At 39.1% G+C, this 24,842-nt stretch overlaps 1 protein-coding gene across 8 annotated transcripts in view; it reads left to right on the forward strand.

The window, feature by feature from the left end:
• Positions 1-3,875: 3,875 nt before the first annotated feature.
• The window catches only part of LOC117235519 (RNA binding protein fox-1 homolog 2), a 185,334-nt gene continuing 164,367 nt past the window's right edge, over positions 3,876-24,842 (forward strand). For 3 of the 8 annotated variants that reach the window (XM_033497631.1, XM_033497632.1, XM_033497635.1), the window contains exon 1: positions 3,877-4,541. In XM_033497631.1, coding sequence (XP_033353522.1) covers positions 4,530-4,541 — 12 coding nt within the window. In that variant the 5' untranslated portion in view covers positions 3,877-4,529. Of the gene's footprint in view, positions 4,542-24,842 lie in introns of all 8 variants that reach the window. The other 5 variants (XM_033497634.1, XM_033497628.1, XM_033497629.1 and 2 more) reach the window with 3 other exon arrangements.

Genomic DNA, 24,842 nt, shown 5'->3' on the forward strand with positions numbered 1-24,842 from the left:
AAGATATCGAGACACGGTGCTGGATGAAAGGATACTTTTAAGAGTGGCGTTATATTGTTTCAGGCTCTCGTGTTTTATTTGCTTCACTGTTTCGTCTTGCATTCGATTCGTTGATGAGTAGACAGTGATGTTCATGCATTTATGGAAAATTTTAATATTGAGAAATGCATAGAATGTAGATGTTATGTAAAAATATACAAAATATCCAAATTGTTTAATATATATGGTAATGTATTTGTTGTAACATTTAAAGAATCAAAATAATTTATATACAGTCTCTGGCAATAGTTCTTTCACAGTTTGTAAAGAATCTATTTTTGTCGAAATAAAACATGTATCTATAATACAATCATATAATAATATATTTATAATCCAAAGCATATAAAATAATAGTAAAGCAGTTTTCAGTTGTATCTGTGTCAAAGACATTAATTTTGGAGTAAAATATTGTAGCATTTTATTTTGACAAAAATTGGTTCGTTATAGGATGTACAAAGATTTATATGGATGGTTGAAAACATTTTGTACAAACATCCGCAATCTGCCAATGAAAAACTTGTAGACATTGTAACAATGGTTCTTGGCTCCAAAAAGACAATTTCATTCGAATGTATCGTTTCTAGTCTATAAATCTATCTGCTAATAGACCAAAAATTGAATTTATAGGATTCAAGTTCTTCTTATTTTCAAATCTTAAAAATTTGAAGTTGTATTCTTGAGATTCGGGAAATTGCAATAGTTTTACTGTTCGTGACTATCATCACAAAGAACTTTTGCTTCACCCTGAAATACGCGAAGAAAGCGAAGTTAGAGCAGAGTGACTACGAGTTTACCTACGTGTCCTCGTCACTTCCTCTTCAACGTGTATTTACTCTGCTTCTAAACGTCCGCTCCACTTGTTTAGTGAGATCACATTCGCGCTGTACCGAAAATACAGCTGCACCTTCTCGCTCCTCCAACCAAGTGAACGTGTTTCTTAGAGCTGCCGTCAATTTCTTGCTTTCTTTCTCCCGTGATGTGACTTTAATCGTCTTGAAACATGGTTTACGAATCCGGTGAACGAACAAAGCTGCGCATTATGTTCTTTCCAAGATTTCTACGAAACCTCGTTACTGTCATCGTACTGATGGACCGTGCTTCAACCTCTTGAAAAAAAAAAAAAAAAAGAAAAAGAAACGATTTTCAAGAAAATCTGTCTGACGGTGTTTCTTTACCGTCTATTTTCGTACACGGTCGCTCTTTGAACACCCGACGCTTTAAATACCGGCGTTAATCAAAGAAACGGAAAATCATACCCTGTTCGGTCGTAATGCTATTTATAGAAGCATTTTTATGGCTTTTCCAAAGTTTCTAAGATGTTTGTCTTAGGAGACTGATCTTATCGTGTTGAAGGAGTGTTTGACACTTCATTTTAAATTTAAATGCCGTTATTTTTCAAATTTCTTAACTTCGTTACTCAAGTACGTGTTTAAACTTGCTTTTTAAAAACCAAGTTATTAATGTTTATTAGTTTTCGGCCTGTTTAAAAATAAATGAACTTATTCGTAGCAAAGAGGTGGAAAGAATAATTATCGGCTCCAATCTGCACATTTTAAAAAGTAATTTTTACAAATTTTTTACACCTTCTACTTTTTAACCAAAAATACCCAATATAGTGTTCGTTACAATATTCAATAGATGGACAACGTTTCTGCCGAGGTTCCAATTTAGTTAGTTATAACCGCAAAAATTTGAATCTGCATGAATATCCGCAGTCCACTCATAACCAAGCAAGACTCCACCTACGAAGGTCTATCGGAATAATTACAATTTGCCAATCCATACACAATGAATCAACGTCGCCCTCAATCACACGAAAGCGAATCGCCATAACAATCCCAAGCCTACGATCTTCGCCGACAGAGCGTAGACTCTCGCGGTTTCTCGTTTGGCATTTTTCGTTGTACCCGATACGAAGAACAGACGGATTCTGGCAGAATTCCAGGGGTATAAATTGTCGGGATCTCGTCGTTTCTCCCGATACTTCGCTCCAGAACTTTCCTGCCCCCATCAGGATGTTCGCGGTGGTGTTCGGTCGAAGCTTCAGATGAACAGGATTTCGTAACGATCCATCTTCGATCGAGGCTGCGTTTCGATCGTCCTCTTTACTCCGTGTACCAAGCCGGGATATTGCGCAACGATAGGGAAAGGAATAGGCGTAATGGAAGACGTGAAAGTTTCGACCGGTGTTCACAGTCGTGCAGAGCTGCAACGAACGTTTGTCGGCAATCAAAGGTTAGAGGTAGGAAAATTGTGATTCACGCAGCGATTCCCCGTACATCTGAATACGCACGTGCATTGTGAAAATGTTTGCAAACCAAAGGACTGAGGAAGTAGACGTTAGAAAGGCCTCGAGTAAAATGTTATTTAGTTGGCTTACGTTTTCAAGGTATCTCTTGCGTTGCAATAAAATGATTGTAGGGAAATTTAATTTCGAGGAAATGAAATCGAAACATAAATTAATGTTAGTTGTTTCTTTTAAATGTTCTGTAATTAATAACAGCAAATGTAGTAATTATTACTCGAAAGTATCTTTGAATTGTAATATAATGGTTTGATTTTACAATATTTTTAATCTGGAATTTTAAAAAGAGAACGTTACGAATAATAATATAGCTCGTTATCCTGGTGGGATTGTGCTCGCAAGGATAATTTCGCAAAGGGTCAGCGGGTAATCTCGTGTAACGCGAGCTTTCCTCGGAATCGAAATCCGTTCCCCACAGTTCGATAATGGTTTCATTTCCTTGTATCTCTCTGCTGCATACTAATATATGCGTAATAACAGCGTACTGTGGGCGCAATAACGAACCTTCGATATTATATATGCTAGCCGCGCGAGGACTCATTAGATCGCGTACCTTTAGCTTGTACTTTAAATTGTATAAAATCCGCTAAATTATCAATTACTGGAAGTAGAAAACACAAAAGGCTGCATAACAACCGGTTACAGTTAATAAAAAGTCGTATGAGTAAGTTTTCATTTAAAACGTTCAATCGTTTTATGAAATATCTACGTTTAAAAAAAAAGGCAATTGACATTATTTTGGATGAAATTATTTTACATAATTACGGATGCAATTGTCATTCAGCAAAGAGAAATCGTACACCTGAAACGCTTGTGCTTTCAGACCAATTAAAGAGCAAAGAACAATTGATTTACATCTATACAAAAGCAGGTACACATATAGCGAAGGAACATCTGCAGTCTGCGCGCGAGGTTCTGGCGTTTTGCAAGCGCTGACTGAAAAGGCGACGAAACAGCAATGGCAATACCGAGAGTTAGTCACGTGCCACTATAAAAATGAAAAATATTCGTGACGGACACTGTATCATTGTAAATATACGATGTTGCAACACGAATCGTAAAAAGATATAAAAATGGCTACTAAGATAATGAAGAACGGGAAAAAATAATAGATAGATAAACAGAAAAAGTTATAAATAATCGTACATAAATCTGACTTAATTTCCATTTAACGATCGCATCTTTTACGGGAGCATGGGTGGACGTACAGTAATTGTACGAGGACTAAAATAGGGGAAAAGAAGTAAATCGCCGATATAAATCTTACGTCGTATCGTGGGAACCTGAGGGCACAACGGCGACGTAGCACGGGTAGTAAATGTAACGAACGTTTTGCGGTAAATGAAACGTTTTATATTTCCATAAATTTCGCGTTCGATGTAGGAGAGAAGGTACACCCGATCAAAGTGGAGGCATTTTGTGCGCCTCGATAGAGTTTGATTCGCGTAGTGCGAAAGATGGCCGATGCGCGGCGCTGGGTGCGCAGTGACGCTGCGCGCCGATGGCGCCGGCTGGGAGCGGGACCATCAGTCGCAGAGGGACCACGTACGGTGGCGGTCGTGAGTTTGTCGCAGGAGAAAGAGAACGTGCAATAGGACAAAACAGAAGATAAAGAAAGAAAGACAGGCAAGCAGAAAAGATAGCTAGAGAGAGAAAGAAAGAGGTTTCTGAGAAAAAAACGACGAAACGTAACAAGAATAAGTCGAAATCGTAGCCGTACGCGAACGTTCTTCGTTGATCACACCGAGTTCGCGGGTCCCGCTCGATCGTGTGCGCGTGAAAGAGTTTTAACCTCCGTCGTTCGATTATCGTGCGTCGTCTCGGTCCGTTCTGGTGCGTGTGGGTCGGCGCGCGCGCGCCTGTGTCCGTGTGTGCGTGAAAAACACCGCACCGTCTCTCGTTACGCGTTTCTCTCTGTGTGTTACATACATCGGGTAGTATACATACAAGAATATATACGTGCATCGGAAAGAGAGTAACGCCGGATCTCGCGTACACAGTGTGAGCACGAAAGTAAGAGAGAAAGAAAGCGAGAAGGACAACCGGGGAAGAAGAGGAGGAGGCGTGAGGCGGGCGAGGAGGGGGAGGAGGTAACGGAGTGTTGGATTTGTTTTCTTGCACAACGGTGGAGCAAAACGGCCTCAAACTGTGGGGCTCTGGGGCGTTTTTTCTTCCTCCGCAAGGGATGTACTACCCCGTAAGTGATCGTTTTATTTTTTTATGAATACTGTGCATTCATCGGAAGGCTAGATGCTAGACTAAACCAGAAGAGAGGGAGGCGTCTCTCACTGTTTCTCTCGCTCTCTACCCTCCCTTTGCTGGAAATGTTCGAAGGCGTCGCGTCGGTTCGATATGAGGCGTCAGGTCGTGGAATATCGTGCTTTGTTACTATTTTCGAACTCTATAAAAGCGATTCGATATCATTGCGCGACGCAATTGACGTATATTTGACTCTTGCCCCTTGAATGAAACGTGTATGTGAATATAATACGATACACACGCGCACAGTGTCGTGTTCTATGATGCATTGTTTTGTTTTTTTTTCTGTTCGAAATCGAGTCATAACTAACACCTTCAAGTAGTTTGCTTAGAAGTACAAATACGTCGTTCACCCTTGTTTCGTCGTAAATAGCACGAGAGAATTCGTGGTCGTCGCGTCGCTCACACGAGTGTCTCGCTCGATACGGCCGAATTGGAGGTTATGTTCGCCTCCGCCGGGAGACAGCGAACGAGAACAATTCGGAGCAAAAACACGAGTCGATAGAACGAGTGTTTCGGTAATATCTAGCAGTGAAATTCGCCTTGGTCATCGTACTGCTGGCGAAATATGCATTTCGAGGAAATATATCTATTTATTTACCGCGTTAAGAAAGATCTCTGCGAAGGAAAGGTTAGAACACTCGATAAGAAGGACACGGTCAGGGCTCTCTTCAAAGTGAAAGTAATTGTTACTAGCTATCACTATTTTATCTTACTAGTTTCCCAATTATTACGTTTCAGTGCCCATAATTAACCGATTTTAAATTAATTTTATTTTCAGATATGCAGAATTTCTCTTTTATGTCATATAGCGCAATGGAAGGTATTTTTCATATTATTCGAATATCTACAGCTAATTTTAAACCAATAATTCCAATCAATAGAATACTGTGCTCCAAAAGCAAAATTTCTATCTTTAAACAAAGATATTCGCTATATACATACAAAATTCTCTTTTTGTACCATCTTATGTGTGTTAAATACCAAAAAATATTACAAATGGGTACTGCAACTTAGTCCTTGGTGTCTTTACTTCAAATCGGAGTAGATATTTTCTACCTGCGTATTTACCTAGACCCAGGTAGGTCCTCAGAGGTTGAGATAAGGCTTTCTTCGAATTGAATCTCGCTCCAAAGTTCTTCCTTCGCCATGGTAGGCATAGACGGATTAAATTTCATACACAATAAACCTGACCTGTTTCTTTCGCCCCTACACAACTTTCTACATATTGTTCGGAGCACGACGCTCGCTTTTATACCAGCATTCACAAAATCGAAGTAGCTTTTGTATGATTTATAATATTTCTTATTATTGTACACATCAGCTGTGCAGTTTGAATCAAGAATCATTTGTGGTTTCTATTCAGATGTTGAATTACAGTACGTTCTGCGAATATGAACGTAGTGCGCTGGTTTCGTAAGCGATGCACGTGCGTCCCGGCGCGAAACGTTCGCGAGTCTTGAACTTTTCTGGTACGTCACGATTAACGTGACGAAGACGTGCCTTTTTTTGCACGCGTTTGAAGTATGCACAATGTCGTCCGATTCGCCATGATCGTCTCGCGTAATTAATATTGATATGTACGCGTATCGCGTTGCTTGCCATTTGCGTTGCGTTTTTTGTTTGACGTACGAGTGTTATCTTGACTGTGTCGTTTTTATGCCAGTGTTAAAATTCGGGAACAGAGATAGTTTTTATTTTTTACGTTTGAATTATTAAGTTTTATAGTTATTGTATTAAGTTTTATTTATATGTAGAAATTATTTTATTCTTTGAGGTCTAAATATTAAATCTTGTGGTTTTTCGAAGAATGTATCGCAGAAATAATTGAATATACTTTGTATGTTATTTAATATAGTGATATTTCATAATATATAGTGTTATTTAATATAGTGTTATTAATATAGTGATTTAATTGACAGATGTATTTATAGTGAAACGAAAATTTCAAAGTTGAATATGTAGGTAGGTGGTACGTAGATTATTATTATAATGGAATAAATATATTTATTCAATATTATATATTTAATATTTATTAATGTTACTGTATTTTTTTGGTATCTGGAATTATTTTGAAGTTTTTGTAGCATTGTCTCGATATTAATATTCAAGTATGAATGGTAATGTACAACAGTAACCTTCCTGATAATTAAACATTTTATATCCTCACCACTTTTATTTGCTAATTCATATACATATTCAAACGATTACAGAAAAAGTCGAGATAGGTGTAGTTAAATCCATCGGTGAAAAGATTAAACAACAACGCAAAGTTGAATAGGATGATCAAACCCGTTTTATTTAGTTACCAAATACCAATATCAGCGGCTGTCAATGTATACCCACAAAAAAAATGTAACATCGCATTCGGCGTAAAAATTACATAACAGTATTCCAATTGAAATTCAAGTTTCGCTCCATGAATTCATGAGCAATAACTCAGATCAACTTCGCGTCGGTAAAAAGTTGGACGTAAAGATTCGAACGAATTTGCACAGTCATCGTAAACTCTGCCACCGTAAACATGACATGCATTAACAAATAATCTACTTCCAGCTTCCTTGTTCTTCTCGCAAAAAACTCTTCTGCTCTTTTTTACACACGTGTCAAAAAGGAAAAGGAGAGAGAGAGAGAGAGAGAGGGAAAAGGAAAGCACAAATTACACGGTAAGCGGAAGAAAAGGCGATTTTACCGTTAGCGCGGGGACAAAGAAACACGTTGGAACAATCGACCAGTCGCAATCGATTTCATCAATCTCCCGCTGTTTCTCTCCGAAAAATCCGCTCGATCGAGGGTCGGTTAATTTCCGTGTGCGCGAGAATTTCCCTGCGACCCGACGCGTGTTCCCAGCTTTTTTATTCGTCCCGTATATATTCGTTAGAAAAAGGGGCGAAGCTTGTCCACAGCGAGAGGTGGACGAAAAATTTCAAAGCAGATTACAGCGTCACAAGCTCGCGGTATTATCCATCGACGTTAATCCACTGGCATTACCACTGCCAATTCTACGGAAATAAATAAAAGGAGAAAAAATAAGAGAAGAAGAGGTGGAACGCGAGAAAAGGGGGAGGAATAAAGAAGGGGAAAAACGAAGGGGTAGCGCACGGTCACGTTCCATTGGCTTTTCAGGAAAAAAGAGTCGCTTTTTGGGTCAAGCGTCCATAGTTATCCCTGCGCTGTTGGACCACCCCTTTCTGGTTTTAATATTATTTCCCGAGAAACCGGAGGCCAATGAGGCTTGAACTAGAGTCGAAGTGGACGAACGTCATTCACGAACTGCTCGTCGTCGACTTTGATCCTCTACTCGCGTTAATTTTTTTCCTCTTTTTTTTTGTGTGTGTGTGTGTGTGTTTTATTCTTGCGTTCGTCTATTTCCCAGAGATGTATTTCTCTCTTCTCGTTTTCATCATCGAATCGTCGATGAAGAGATTTTCCACGGCACGACGATGTGTATTTTGAAATATAGGGCAGGGTGGGCTATTTCCAGCCCCCGGTGTGTATCGGTACTTTATTTCGAGGCAAATAAGTAGATCGATCGGTCTTCCCATCGTATCGGCTGGCCCTTAAGCTATGCACGGCCCCGACGATCTGTCCCCTCATGCTAATTTCTTTTCTCACTAGGGTGTTCCGGGGTAGTTGCGGCTGTGTAAATCCTTCTTTGAGAGAGGAAGGGTATGGGGTCTTGCTTAAGTAGTGGAATACCTATTAGATGGTTTTTGGATTAGCTATTTTTTAGATAGTTTTTATGAAATCTGGAAGTATTAACTTCTTTGTGTTTTTCAATGTAATCGTGTCCATTTATCGGCAAGTAATTTCTTAAATCCGAGGAAGACACGAAAGAATCGTTGTTCATATGTGTGATTTTCATTCGATTGAACTTTAAATGTATTTTGATTTCGAAGTGAAAACTTTTGGTACAGTTCTTCCGTTATTTTAAGAAACTATACAAAACGATTCGCGAAAATCACGGATGGATTGTTTCTTCCAAAAGGAACGCTTTAAATATCAGTCCATTTCACCAGTTCGATCGCCGCGGGTAAAGGTCGATATTTTCATGGATAAAAAGACAGTAATGTATTAAGTAAAAGCATAAATTCGTCCCGTTACTACCTATAATTTAACACCTGTTTCGAGGCAAGCAATATCGCAGCAAGGAAAAAAAAAAAGAGAAAAGCTGAGAAAGAAAGAAGGTACAAATAGGTAGTAAAAAATTGTGACACAAGAAGAGAAGCGCGTAATATAAGTTGGCGTTACAAAAGACGAAAAATAAGGCGGTGCTTTTGGATTGGAGGAATTTGTCTTGTTTTTCCAACAACGCCATTACTCCCTGCCTTATCTCATTTAGTAATTGCTCCTGAATATTCAGATTCTATTTAAGATAATTAATCGTTGGACGTTGACCGCGTGGAAATTTCGACTAAAATTTTCCTTCGTGTTAGTCTGTTTGTCTGACAGATCGAGTCTGTCCTTGCAACGTGTGTCACCTTGTTATCGATATTCTCATCACGTGCTCCATTAATCGGTAGATTTTTCTATGGTTAACCGCATCTTAGAACGTCGTACTTGTTATCGAGCGAATATACTTCCGTTTCACCTTTATTTTCCGATCTTCTTGCGTTTCTTCTGTAGTCTTGAATTTCACGGAACATCGTGAAATATTGCGACGAAGAACGAGAACAGATATGTTGTTGTCATAACAAACAACTCGTTATAGTAGGAAATTACTGAATTAATATTTCAGTAGTTTCTAAATATAGAAATAAATAAACGGAAGAATACGATAGTATCTAAATATTAAACAAAATATTACGAGTACGTACATAACTCTGTATAAACTTTACGATTTTTAATTTCATCTTTTATTTACACTGTATCCGGGATAAGCGGAATCTATAAAATATTTCCTACTGCTGTTACTACAGATACCTACCGTTATTCATGTCTTCGATGTTTTTTATCTTCTGGCTTCTAGAATTTGTGCCAATTTCTGTCTGATACATGGATTAGGAATTGTTCTGTCCAGTTTACTCGAATGTAAGCTATTTCTGTTCGCGATTGAAACCGAGAGACAGGGGTCATGCCCCGCGGAAGCACGCGAAATAGGCCGTGCATGATTGCGTGTTAACACGAGTCTTAAAAATCATAGTTTCCAAGCTTTGGTCAGTTTCATGGTATTTCATGTTTACTCGTAATTAAGCCTTAAATAACAAATTAACGAAACAAGTAAAATCGAATATTTCGTGACGTTTCGTAACTCGGAAATGAAAGTAATATCGAGTTTTTCTTAAAGACACTGCTCTCTCCATGGTATTGTTTCATTTATCTAAGGAATCAGCCTGGAGCCAAACTTAAGCCGTCGAACTGCTTTCCTGGGCATTGGGTAAATTTAGAAACGCAATTCGATCGGGATACCAGGAATCGAAATGTTTAAAAAGATGGAAACGGAGGAGAGAAAATTGTTTTGAATTTGTCGTACGAGACATATTGATTTGTCATAGAATTGTTTGTTCGAACGTAGGAAGATGTACGTGTCATTTTTCTGAAAATTTCTCCTTCTGAAAATACCTACTCGTTGTATCGGCAAGATGGTGAAATAAATCTCGCAGTCAAACGATTAATATTTGGTCCTTTTGCAAGCAACAAAAATACAATACATTTGTAATTGTGTGAAAAACTTGTAAAACTTCATTATATTCGAAACTTGCGCATAAAATTAATCAATTTAGCTTCTGTATGTCTCGTATCGTATTCGGAATTGATTCAGAGTAGTTACGAAGGACTGAACGATCTTTCACGAAGAGGAACAGACAAGCATAAAGAAAGATCAGAATACGAATTTTTTAAATTAAACTTAGAACCCTCCGGACGTTGATAAACGAGAGAAATACTGAGAATAAAAAAATTCTGGATACCAGCAGCCATTTTAAAATTAAACGCAAGCAACTTAGAGTGCAACACGGGGAGAGAGTAGAATTCTGTAAAGCGCGAACAAATTGCATCCACTCTCGTATCCTCGAGGAAGAAATATTCCGGGCATTTCGTTGAAGGTGGATGCCACTCCGTGAATTAATTAGACGGCCGCGTTCGGATGTATTAAGAAATATTTCACGTGTCGCGTGCAATTCGAGAGCGAGTTGGCACAAAAGGGGAAGGAAGTATCACTTTAAGCTCGAACCACCGCGCAACGCGTGGTTAATCCGCGTCGCGAATACGTGTCAAGGCTTCTTTTTCTCTGTACGTTGTTTGCTTTTTTCCGCTGTCTTCCTTTTCTTCTTCGCGCCTGCAAATTATCACTTATGAATGCACTTGGCGTGGGAAGATCGCATCGTTGGCAATATTTTTTCTTTTGTAAACGCTTCTTGAAACAATTAATACCATGTAGCAGTGAAGAATTAGTACTTTGCTCTACTTAGTTAAGTTCGATAAAATATACTAGTAGATGGATATGAAATGTAATGAAATAGAAACAAGGTAGATAAGATAAGGTTTGTGAAATATAGATGCATACAATCTTAAATTTATTTCTTTTTAGATATAATTACAGCGAGTTAAAATGCTTAAAACGACGAACTAATAGAAGAATTGCGAATATAACAGGAACATCACGAAGGGAAGGAAATGTCGAATAGCATTTATTGAAGCAGAGTCGGAGAATTTCGATTCGATTAAGGAAACATGTTGGTCTGGTTTTCGACTAACACGAGTTCACGCCAAGATATTTTCGACTAACACGCCAAACTGTGCAAATGTTTGAGGGATTCGTTTTATCATTCGAGCAAGGAAGTCGATCCTTTACTTTTCAAAAATAAAGGGTTACTCGGATGATTTTGAAAGCATCTGTAGGACGTCGTTCGAAGCATTTGAAACACGTTGTTGAAAATTTCTTAGTTCGTAAAATTGATCTTATTTTGATTTTCCTAACGTCTAAAGTTAGTATTGCTAGTGCACGTTGCGTCTTAACGTGGATCTTAATAATTCGAGGCGTTCCGCTTTGCAAAGCAGCCTCGCGAAATCACGACACAGAGGGACATGTCCGGTGCCTTGTGTCCGCATACTGATACGGGAATTAACTTCTAACGCTTGCACGCGGCTGACTGGATTAAGATTGATGATTAAATAGTGCCACGTCGGCTACTGTTACGCCATGAAGTAGAGACGACGACACGGTTGTCCATTACTCACGATCAAACAGTTGCTCGAAGACGATGGCGACGTTGCTTTGCTAGAGTTGTTCCTTTCGTATTGGCATCATACTTCCTGACATTTGACATGTAACCGGTTGGTTAATTTCGGACGGGTCGATGCGTTGGCTATTCGCGAACGAAATCGACGGAAGGTGGATCGGTTCGATCGGTCCGCCACTTTATTTAGACGCATCAAATTGGGACGTGTCGAGTCCACTTTATTAACGCCGTCCTATTTGTCGGCCTCACTGCGCTATTGACTACTAATCGTCCCAGTGATTTACGTATTTCGGTATCTGGATTTTTCCTCCTTTTTTACCTTCGCGCTTTTGATGGATGTTTTGGGGTCTCGGTGATACGAAGAGAATAAAGCGGAGGAGAATTTTTGTTTGCTGTTTGCTTTATTAGAGAGGGAGAGAAAGAGAGAGAGAGAGAGAGAAGAAATAATGAATACGTAAAGCGTATATAACAAATATATAAGAGTAAATAGGTCATAAAAATCCTACTTTCACATTCTACATTGAATTGGATATTAAGAAAATATTTTCAACCATCGCATCTCTAAGTATCGCCTTTATCTCTGTTACGGTCTTCGAATTCTTCTGTTTTAATTTCAAATTCTCTTTAATAACGGTATTGAGAAAATGTTATAACAAAGTTGGAAAAAGAAATCGCGCAATGATTCTATCGCGTTTTCTCCAAACTTGAGAAATTTTCCCTGGTAGAAAAATGCGATTCGTTGGAAAACAACTGAAATGGCGCAACAGTGTAATAATATAAAGTGCAGAAAGTTGGTAATCGCGCGTGAATCAAGTAGAACAAAATATCAAATGTACATACTTTACGTAAAGGATTAGCGCTGTAGATATCTCACTGAACATACATTTAACTTGGCACGAATAACTCATTTTTACGGCTACTGCTAGTTCGAACGATTTATTAGAGAAGATTAAAAACATTCTCAACGTCTCTATATAGTTCACGCGTTTAAACACCGCGCAAACAAAAATATCATAGGACGAAATGATTCATTCTATGAACCTTTCCCTTCTACCATTATGAAAATCAATTCACACTGACGTGAATCACTTATACACGAAATATGAACAAAATATCAATTTTCACGGTTTTATCTAAACCGAATTTTTCGTTAATTATTAATTTTGTTATCAGTAAACTGGGAACGTTTCTGTATTTATTTGAGAATTTAAGAGTTTAACATTTTTACCTGTAAAAAGATATTTTAAGCCGGCGTAATTTTTAATTCCGAGCATCCGTGATTCCAAACTTTGTACTTTTTACAATCTTTTTACTAGTTTTAACAGCGTTTAGCGGAAGTACCATCAAAATACATAAAGAGGAGCATATGAAAAGTCACGATTCGCGGTTTTTTTAACCGCGGTCTCTCTAGTTTAATGGCTCTAATTTCGTTCAGGGGACGAGTACGGATGATTGAGTTAACAAACTCGGGCGGACTGGACGCGTGGTCCATTTGCAGTCGGCGGCCCTTCATTTAACAGCCAGACGTTTCACCTTCGTTCCCGCGGAAACGAATAAATCCCGGTGTTCCCCGCGGGATCGTAGGCTCTCTGTCCCTCCCACAAGATGGATATATTTATCACGGAGAAACGTCGACTGCCTCGCGAACGGAACGCCGCACGTTCCCTTTGATACGTGCCAGCGACGATTCTTCATTTTCGGTATTAATCCACGTCGCTGCTCGAGCTCGAACCACTCGCGTCCTTCTCGTGCAAATTGCTACTTGGACCCGTCGTTCGAATATAACTTTCGTGTCAGAGTGACGTAACTGGAGCGTGGAAAAATTCGCGAGATCGCGTCTCATCCTTGACGAACGAGCATATAAAGATCGTTCGTTATACGAACGTGTTAATCTTTGTTAACGCTTTAGTCCTTTTAAATAGGTTTCGTTGTTGAGCCTGTGCTTTAGTAGCTTTGAGTGTGTTCTGTTTTAACATTAGAATTATTATTTTTTATTCTTTGCAACTGTTTTTGGCAGGCGTGCTTATTTGGCATACTTATAATACCACTTTATTTATAATCATCAATGTATACTATATTTAGGTTAAGGTATGCGAAACATCTGAAACTTTTAATCTACTTGGTAGCAAGTTCCGTTACATTAACGAGAAATTGGTGACACTTTAAGCATTATGTACTAAGAGTGTAGAGAATTTCAATTTTCTGCTATAGAAGATTTCTTTGTCCGACACGTTGGCTATATGTTTTTTAAATACATTGTATTACGAATATGTAGTATAAAATGCGAAGAGTCACGTCTATACAATACAAATATTGTTTATACAATTCAAATATGTTGAATTCAAATATTCTTACTCGATAAAACACCAAACAATAATGAAAGATATCTGATGCGTAGTATCGTGGAAAAACCGTTTAGGAAAAGTCCGATGAACTACAATGTAGATAGAAAGTGAGTGCTGACGAGCCGGGAAGGATGGGAAATCCCAATGGGCCATGTGGCCCAGCAATATAACCGTAACGCTTTCGGGCAATAAATACTTGAAGAAAGATGTACATGACCATGTTGAGTCAGTTTTGAAATATGTGTGCGTGGTAGAAGTACCTAAAACTAGTATAAAAGGACGTTTTGATGGAGAAAGTGAGTTAGTTGTTAGTTGTTAGTCGTAAGTCATGAGTCGTTAGTCGTAAGTCGTGAGTCGCTAGTCGTGAGTCGTTAGTCAATAGTTGGAGTGAATTGGAGTCATGAGACCATGAGTGGTGAGCTGTCACTCAGAAGTTGAGTAGTTGTACAAATTTAGTTGTATTATCGACCAATCGCGGGGAGACGCAATCGCGAGGAAACACGTCAACAGGAGTTCTAAATTCCCGTTACGATTATAATAATCGACGCCGCGAATAGATCGATCCCCTGATTTCCGTTGAAATAATAGGGGTGGTTGAGGTGGTATAACGCTGCGATTAACATGGTTATAAAGATTATATTTCCAACACTTAAGAGTTACACTGAGGCGTATGTATAAGTTAAGCAAGTGATTGATTTAAGGATAGTAACCCGGTAAGAACGTGCAATAAACCCAAGGACTGTTTCAAATACCGGAAATACTTGCAGGATTGAAGGTTCCTGCCTTAGGTTTATCGAGGGTCTGTCGAATGGGGCTTGGGCCTTGATGGTCAGACACTGAAGGACATCGCACGGACCATTTCACGCGACGTAACATTAGTTGTTTTAGTTATATTACATTATTACATTAAGCTCTAGTTAAATAATCATCGTTCTCCTGCTTCAATCATTGTAAATAAATCTATCAAATAAATAAAATTGCTATAGTTGTATTGCGTATTGTATTATTCCTGGCGTGAGAAAACCTACATCTCTACAGTAGGAATTAGAAATATCTAAAGATAATAACAAGTAGCATCAACGATATATTTTTGTTCGATAAAATCAAATATTTATCTCCAATTGCAATCCTCATTTCACTGTCTTTCGTCAAATCGGAGAACAACGCTATTCGCCTGTCTAAAGTTTTCACTGCTGCCAACCATACTCTCGTCAGAAGTGTCACCAGTGAACATCCGTTAAATAAATAAGTTTCACGAAAACAAGAGTTCAAAAGCCTTTGAAACGAAGACAAAGGCTCGTAAACGAGACAGTAATAGTGATGAACTCGTCGATGGAAGCGGACAGCGTTCTCTACGTGGAAGTTGGCATTCGTCGCGTTCGTAATTCACGTTCGAAAACGCGGCCGGGTCTGTCGTTGCGGTTTCGTTGCAGGGTCGAGGCTGCCTCTCGAGGAGGTTGCTGGCCTCCTGGTTGCATTCGTTGCGGTTAATAATATTCGCCGTGGATTATCGCCGGTCAGAGAACCGGAGAATCGATCGGTTCGTTTCCCCTTCTACCATTACCGTTCTTGCTTCCACGATTTATTACACATCCGCGTTGGGGGGGAAGCGCTGTCTCCTTAACCCTTTCAAAACAGAGTTTATGGTAGGTTAAGTAAACATATTTTTTTTATTAATTACTAAAGACTAAACAAAATATTATGTATCATAATATTTAGATACGGCAGAACTCTGTTTATAAGAATTTATCCAACAAATAATTTATGTAATTGGAATTCATATAACAACAATCCACCGACTCGTCCCATTATGTATGATTTATCGTTTACATAATCAGAGTTGATTCATATAAGTAGATTCAGTCGACGAGAGCTTATTTACTCAGACGTTAATTAATATTTTGTTAAAACAAATGCAGTTTATATAAACGTTTTTTTTTTTCATTGCATCGATGTACTTTAATATTTGCATGTAATATCATTTGTGTAATGAAGCATCGAAATATAATTTAGCCAGCAGTAAAGGTAAAATATCAGCGTGTATGAAAATTGAGCCAGCCTGTCAGGCTTAACGATCAGGATGAACGTCGTTCGACGAACGATTTTCGATAAATAAGACAACGACGAAAATGGAAAACGCGAGATATTTCATATTTTATAATACTCGAATCGCTCGTATCGTGCGCGTATTATTATTGCACGTGATGAAAGAGCGTCGTGCGTCTCGTTTGCACAGATCGGCACGGAACTGACTTCTGCTAATGTTGGAGAAAATTTCCAGTATTTCACTGTCTGTGAGGTCGACCAAACTGTATACATATTTGTATAGCTTGTTGGAGTTCGTTTGCTCTTGTGCTATTTGGCTAGCACGTTTTGTTGTATCCACGTAAATTGGAAACATATATCGAGCGTCTATGCTGTACCTTTACTCATTTCATGCGTGGAATAGCATTCATAACGAGGCAGGTAGCAAATGAAAATAGATACAAACTTTAGAGAGAAAATTGTAAAATATTACGTGAAACGAACTATAAGGAAAATTTAATCAGATTGTTTGTTACGTTAGCTATATTACCTGTATTGATTATTACATTGTTCAAATTGAACTTCTTACGTCGCAGCATTCTTTTAGCGCATAAGACACGCGAGAAAGAAAAATTTGCTTTCGATTTCGCAATATCGCGTATTCGATCCTTCATCCATGCGTGAAATAACGCGTTTAAATATTATAATATAAATATTACACGACCAGCAGCTACGACACAGTTGATAAAATTTTTTTAACGTTGCTCAACGAACTATTCTTCGTGAACTACCTCGAAATTTAATTTCCTCTTTTTAAATATTGTCAACGTATACTGGTACCCGCAGCGGATTTCCCAAAGTTATCGAACAGACGACAGAGATCAACCGCCCGTATCCTCGTGACTTGGGATAAGTCAATGGTTTCGAGACGAAGATTAAGGATCCTGTGGGGTTCGAGGCTTTGCTGATGTTCTTAGGAAGACGTTTATCATCCCTTGAATTAATTTATTAGCTCTGGAATTAGGGAGGTAGATAAATGTCTAAGCATCTCTAGATGAGAATTTCAAGATCAAACGGGAATAAAATGTTGAATCGACGAGAGAGTAACGTGAAAATAATTTAATATGTCATCGTTTATGAAAAATACGTGTTCCTTATATTCTTCTCAAACTGAATGAAATTTTCAGTTTCATTTACAGAACTCGAGTGTTCCACAGTTTTATCGCTTGATACGTTCGCAATTTGGAATATTTCGAACGAACCGGAATTCTTTCACAAAATTGCTTTTATTCTCATACGAACTCGTTCGCTACGACTACCAGGTACATATTAGGTTGTTCGAAAAATGTCTTTCTTTCGCAAACATGTTTTTTTACAACAATGCACGTTCATACAAACGTGAAACCAAGTCTGTCGCGGTGTTTATCACAATAGAACAAAATGGATCGTACGTAATTCGACAAAATAATATAAAAGAAAAAACATTGTGCGTCTATTATTTCCTCATAAAACAAAAGAAATTTTTCGAACAGCTTAATACATTCCTTAAAAATCCTCGCAATATGGTTCATGAATATTTGCATCGTAGGTTCTTACAATTATCGTTTCGGCTTATGACTATATACATAGTCGTCTATTATCGCAATCAAGCGCAAAGAGATAGATACGGAGTATTTAACATTCACGTGTACATATGCTTCTTAACTGTGATAACATGCAAAACATATGCAATATGTAAGATAATAATTACATATAAAATATGTATACACCTACATGAACATTCACAGTATACTTAACCATTCCAAGTTCACGGACGACGAAGCAGTGCCGAAACAACTGCGTTATATATTCTCTTCCCTTAGTGTTTCCGCCAAAATTGTCGTATTATCTCGTAAAGAACGTGCATAGATATACGCACTGAACACAAGCGTCGAGTTTCCCAAGCATCGAGAAATCCCGACGATTCTCTGGATACTTAAACCAGCGGGTGGCGCGGTAGTTGGCGGCGTTCCAACGAAATTTCGGGTCGGCTACACAAAAGCTCCGCGCCTCTTTCCGTCCTTCCCAACCAGAATTTTATCTTTTTTCAGAAAAAGGACCCGCCCCTGAAAAATATCCCTCCGACAGAAACCGACGTGTATCCCCCGATCTCTGCGCGTGTTTTATAATTTCTTTCTGTTTGCCGCGTAGAAACCCGATTTTCCAACGAGTCAGCGAGCATTTTTGACGCTCGGCTTCTTGCCGACCGTTAATTGGAAGAGACGTTACGAACATGGTCGTGGATTTTCGCGCGAATTTTTCACGTACCGAACGTGTTTATGAAATATTTCCACGAGTGGCTCGTTAACGAGTACCATCCGTCGGGAATTTCGAGAACGCGCGATTTTCGGATTCGCGCGCGAACGCTCATTATATATAACGCCGTTCGTCATCGGATGATTCACGTTCGAATAGGGCGGCGCGCTGTTTTTAGACCCGCGCGCTAGAACATCTGCGAGATCTTGCCGCTCGAAAATTGACCGTGAATCCGAGCAGAGGGGAGAAAATCGCGGGAATGCACGATGATCGTATGTCTTTCGAAGGTTGGGGTTATTGAATGTGGGGAATAATATTGGGATATCTATTATATTGCAGATGGGTATAATGCGTTGCGATGGTTGGGATGGTTTAGATGCGAAGATTGCCGATTTATTAATGAGCAGGGATGATAGTCCCTGGTAATCCGAGTATGATAAGAAAAGTGACGTATGATGCGTATTTAATCTATTTGAAATTTAGTAATGTTACAATAGCAAAAATTGCGCAAATGTAGTGTTATCGAAAGATGTATGTACAGGTTGTTGCACGGTATTAGATTTTCATTCGGACGGTTTATAATATCATCGTACGGAAGAGGAACGTTTTGAGTACAGAGCCATCGTCGTTGTTCGCTTAGTTCGTCTGCCTTCATGTTGCCTGCAGTGCAATTTGTATTGTTTAATCACGGCTCTTACATATTCGTGTCTAGCTGTTAATCCCTTAATGGCGCATCATAAATCAGAAATTCCAAAGGGACCTACACGTTTGCAACGGTAAAAAGTTACGATTAAAAGATTTCCTCGCTGTGCAACGTGAATTCTACTAATCTTTTTCCTCGTTATTCCTGGAATCTGTATTCGACAATTTTATGACATTTAGAGAAATGGAAGCACGTACGACATTATGTAGACTATTATCTAGCCTTTAATGGGTTAAATTGAAATTTCTCAATAATACGAGGGCAGGTCAGGGAAAATTGTATCGATCGAGGGGAAAGTTTGGTCTGAAAATGAAACGCCGATGCGAAACGGCTTTGTATAAAAGCGAAATATCGACCGATCGCTCGGAAAGATCGAATATCGGACCCTGATTAATCCTCCAGGATTGAATATTGCTCGCGTTTCCCCGCGAATCGCTTCGATTACCGTTCGACTTCCACCGATAAAACGCGATTAATTCTATTTCACACAGCTGACGCACGCCACCGTGCGAAGTAATTAAAATTAATTAATTGACGCAATCGAAAGGCCGATAAGGGGTCACCTCCCCTCTGGAAAACTGTACCGCGAATTATCGACGAACTAGAAAATACAGTTTACTATAGAACATGATACCACAATACGTGCAACGATTTTTTCGAATAACGCGATGAGTCTCAAAGTCGTAAATTCTTAGGATTATTGGAGAAAATGATTTTAATCGTTGGTTTAATTACCGTGGATAAACGTTCGTGATACCACGGAGGTAAATTAGCAAACATTGTACGTTTTATTGTGTAATTTAGTACCGATTATGGCCTGGATTTCTTATTGCTAATAGGTTTTTTTCTTCGTAAATAAATGAAGAGTAGAACGAAAGAAACGGATAGAGCACACCTCCTAAATATATCCGTGACAAAAACGCTTGCGATGCTCGTTTGAGTTTACAGTTTCTCGTCCGTGCGATTTAGGTGGCGCCAGGGAAAAACGGTAAATCCTCGCGAGCCGTTTATTGATCATAAACGAACGTTCGCGAACAACGCGTTTCATACATTGCGGTTCTATCAACGACGTTATGAAAACTCTATGAGTAAAAATGGAATATCCTCTGCGAATAGTTAAAGTCATGTATGAGCGATTTATACGTAAGATTACACGAGTGGTATATTTGCTCCGTAGAAATGGTCAAATGTGATTTTGTAGGAAGAAATATACCTACAGGTTTGAATCGCGAAGGTAGAGAAACATAATTAATACTTATCCATCTTACTACTTGCTTTACATTTTTATATCGCAGATAAATGTGAGGTACGCGGTACTTTATTATTCATGGACAATGCAAATTACCTCGTTCTTTTATTTTTGACAGAAAAATGTATTAAGTTATATCAACGTTTCCTTTTTCGTTGTATCAGTTGTTTATTATTGTATCAACTTGATATCAAAGGATAAATTCAGTTGGAAAAATAATATGTGAGAGTTACAAGTAATAAAAAATAATCAAAACATCTATTGGACTTTGATATATAAAACGTGTGATTTTTAACGAATTATGCTTCGCTGAACCTCAAAAGAGAGATACGTTTATACACGTAAAACTAAAAAAGTTCAAATTGTATAGGAAAAAAGAAAATTACATAGGAACGTAAAAATTGTCGATATTTAAAGGAATATATAAAATGATCTACCAAAAGATGGAAATATTTGAGGAAGAAAGATGGTTGAAAAAATTGATATTACCATCGAATATATTTTATCCAAATTTCTTTACGCAGATTCTCTATCGTCCCATCTTACGTTCTTCTCCTACTTAATAATCTGTCGTGTTTTCATAATACAAACACGAAACAAAAACGGTACACAACAACGATGACTGTAATGGGTTCATTGAGTCGGGCGAAATAGCGAAAGTCAAAGGCAAGAACAGCAGCCTAATCGACTACGGAGTCGCGTAGACAAGGGAGACGAAGCTGAGGCAAGAGTTGTTCGCCGCATTCGCGCCAGTTTAACTTTAGTTTCGCCCTCCCAGAACGGCGTAACTTCGTCGACGGTACCGTGAGCTATAGTCGATGAACTCGTCGGGCTGTCTGCGAAAAAGTTGCGTCTCTAACCAGTACTTTGCGTTTCAAGGCGACTCGAAATCCCTCCCCCCATCTCGTTTCGTCTAGCGGAGAAATTCGCCGCAGAGAATTTCCTCCGTCAAATAGAATTCACCATTTCTTCGATTTCAACCTACGTTCTCTTATCTGCCAGGAGTTATAAGGTTCCCTCAACTTGGATTAAAAGCTGGGCAGGTGTCGAGCAACACTCGACGTCTCGCAGTAATTTCCTTCGTCTTAAGAACGATCCCTATCTTCGTAAAAATATCCTGGAAAAAAGAGCCGGTAAAACTCCCAGCGAGGCTACATCTTTTATACAAATTACATCGCATAAATTCTACGTATATCTACGTATAAAAAGGACGCAAGCTTTAAAGCATCAGTCATAATTAAAGCGAAAGAAAGAGAAACAGAGAGAAAGAGGGAGAGGGAGGGAGGGAGAAGGAGAGAGAAAAAAAACGTGCAGACCTTGCACTTTAAAAAATTCAACCTCTCTGTGCTTCTCCAGCGGATCGATCCTGCTCGCGATATACTCCCGCGAATCTACCTATGGGCGTCAAAAATTCGCAAAATTTCTCTCACGCGTGCACCATCGTGCTCTTCAAGAAGAAAAAAGAACGAGAGAGAGAGAGAGGGGTTAAAAAAAAGGAGGAAGAAAAAAAGAGGTTAAAAAACGGGAAGAAACCGCGGTCGACTTAATATAGTTGGGTACAAGGAATTCTTTGTTGGCTCGTCGGGCCGAACTTAATCTCCGACGCATACACCAAGCAGACGGGGAGAAAGAAACGAAATAAAAGGAGGCAGGGGTTCTATCGCGAGGACGAATCATACCTCGTGTTCCCACGGGACTACAGCAGTATCGTTGCAGTCTCTGTTGGCTAGAGGGGAAGAAATTCCAGACGGGAAAACCCCGCGACGTGTCGTCGCGGTGGCAATGTCGGTGCAGATATCGATCGGTCCGGGCTAGTCGCAGCTTCTCTTTAAGTCATCTGGGGCCCAGGAACACCCACGCATCCGCCCCTGATGCTCTGCTATCCTCCCTTTACTCCTCGTTTCCCCGTTCCACCCACGCAGCCTGCAGTTTCCATCCACCGAAGGCACCCCTCGTATCTCCCCTCTCTGTCTATCCTTTCGTATACCAGCTCTCTTTTCTCACTTCGTTTCGCGTCGTCTTCACATCTTCGCTGTCGCTGGCTCTCTTCAAGGTTCCGACGTATCGACGCGACCACCTCTTTTCATTCTTTCCAGCTTTCGATCTTCGAAACGTGTACTGGAACGTGTGCCTTCAGACGACGTACGGATGCTTATCTTTTTATTCTTTTGTCGCTACTTGATATTTTTCTATTGGTCGCCTTGATATATGTGGGCCACGCTTGTCCCATATACGTAGTACGATTTTTAGTTTAGCGAAAGTACAACAAATTCAGATACATTGTTAAAGAACTTCGTTGGATTGTTGGTATCGTTATACTCATTGTTGGTACAGTTATTCACGTTGTTTGACGTTTGCAAGTGAAGAGGGAAAATAGTAGAAATTTCAGTGCTTCGAAAATGTTAGGATATAGTGACTCAGTTATTTTCGGAATAAGGAGCGAAACTATTTAGAGATTATAGTCATTCGAAGGCGTCATGTGTGCAAATAAACGCAGCAGAGTCTCGATTATCCGAGGTGATATGACCCGGGCTTATCTTGGATAATCGAAAACTCGGATAATACGGTAAGGTCGGTTAGTGTTCATAAATGTACATAAGTGTACAATCATAGGAAACATATTGATAATGTAATGTTGTAGATGTACTTAGTTTTAATCAGTTATTTGATCGGTTGAAAGTTTGATTAATTGCTTCCACTACTTCCATATCTCACTGTTTACACTTTCATAGTCCTCTTGTTAAAATTTCGAAAAAGATGAAGTTGTGGTAAAGTACAAAAGGCCTGCGATAATATGCAGCTTTGGTTAAATGGGACTGCGATAATCGAGACTCCATTGCATACCAAATGAAATATGCAACATTACCGTAGCTATTCTTAATTAGGTTGGCATTCTAAGTGAATTTACTTATTCATAAAAGATGATGCTTCGATATTTTAAGTTGGGTTATGTGGATAATACTTTCTGAAGAAGAATCTTTATTGATCTAGTCCCGCTCATGCACTTCTCTAGTGTCAGGCTTTACGAGAAGAACCGCGTCACCTCGTAATTCAATTCATTGAATTCAGTTCTAGGTTTAGCATAACCCAGCAACTCTCCAAGTTTCACGACTCCCTTTGAACAAGGTACACTAATAATCTTCCCGCAGTCAGATTGGATTATACTCGCCCATCAATCAGTCCCATATGAGAGCTTACCACTTTGGGTCCCACGCATCATCTAAAATTTCTTTTCGACTTTGTCGAATTCTCTTACTACTCGAGCCACTGGCGATTAAAGAATAAAGCTTCCAAGCTCTTGGAATTTGCAAACCTTTTTCCATACCGGACAATCGTTTATAGGAATAAAGATTAATTAAAATTTGAAATATGAAGTAAATTTAAAGTAAATAATTTTATTAAGTAAAATTCGTAATTAAAATTCAGAAAAACTGTGCCTACAGAAAATTTCTGTAATCTTTTATATGAAAATTAAAATTATTTAAAACTGCAAAATATTCACTAAACTAAATGTAGATTAAATCATCTTACGAAATAAAATTCTTAATTAAAATCAAGAAAAATTGTTTATTTTGCGAACTCTGATAATTCTAAGAGTTAAGAAACCAACCAACGAAGTTGTATTTACTGCGCTCTTCGTCCATCAATTTTTTAAACCGATCTTCGAATACTAAAGCGTCGTCATCGTTAGGTCTCTTTGTTAATTTTTCGTTCATCTCTTCGGATGAACGTCTTGAGACAAAGATGCGTTATTCATATCAACCCCCTCCAGTTTCTCTCACGCACACAGCGAACTGGTCCTGTTTCTGTTGGTTGAATCATCATCCTAGACTTTCTAAAGCTCGCTTTCCGCTCTCGTAGAACCGTCCTCGCGCCTAGCTCCGCTTTGTCCCTTACTTTGCAGAGTTAAGTGCCACTTGTCGCGAGTATTTTCGATGTTCAGCCGGGAACTTGACACCGTTCCCTCGTCTGCACGCGTCCTCGCGAATTTTCCTTGGCTCTTTGTTCATCTAACGTCGCCGCATAGTTACAGTGTTTCCTTGGTTTGTCTTTTGCAGTCGCTTGAACTTTTTATTGGAACTTCAGAGAATTCGAAGTGCGTGACTTATCCAACATCGTCCGATCTATGCGGTCCAACTTGATCCGCTGTGGCAGCATTTTATTCGGTGCAGCTGGAAATATACAACTCGCAAACAAGGGCCAGAGTCCGCGAACGACTGCGATTGTACTTTGACGATGGTCTCAAGGTTTTCTCGGAAATTCTTTCTTCACCTGCCGCATGCTGAAAGTCTTCGAGCCTACCTAACCCAGATTCATGTCCTCTCTGTTCTGTACCTACGTATTCACAAACACACGATCCTCGAGTAAACACGTCCATATAGAAAAACTTCGCTTGCAAGTGTCTTACGATTTTCGAATTATTTTCTAAAAATAATTCACT

The sequence above is a fragment of the Bombus vosnesenskii genome, unplaced genomic scaffold, assembly GCF_011952255.1.
Source record: "Bombus vosnesenskii isolate JDL3184/JDL3185 unplaced genomic scaffold, Bvos_JDL3184-5_v1.1 scf7180000013316, whole genome shotgun sequence".
Taxonomy (NCBI): Eukaryota; Metazoa; Arthropoda; class Insecta; order Hymenoptera; family Apidae; genus Bombus; species Bombus vosnesenskii.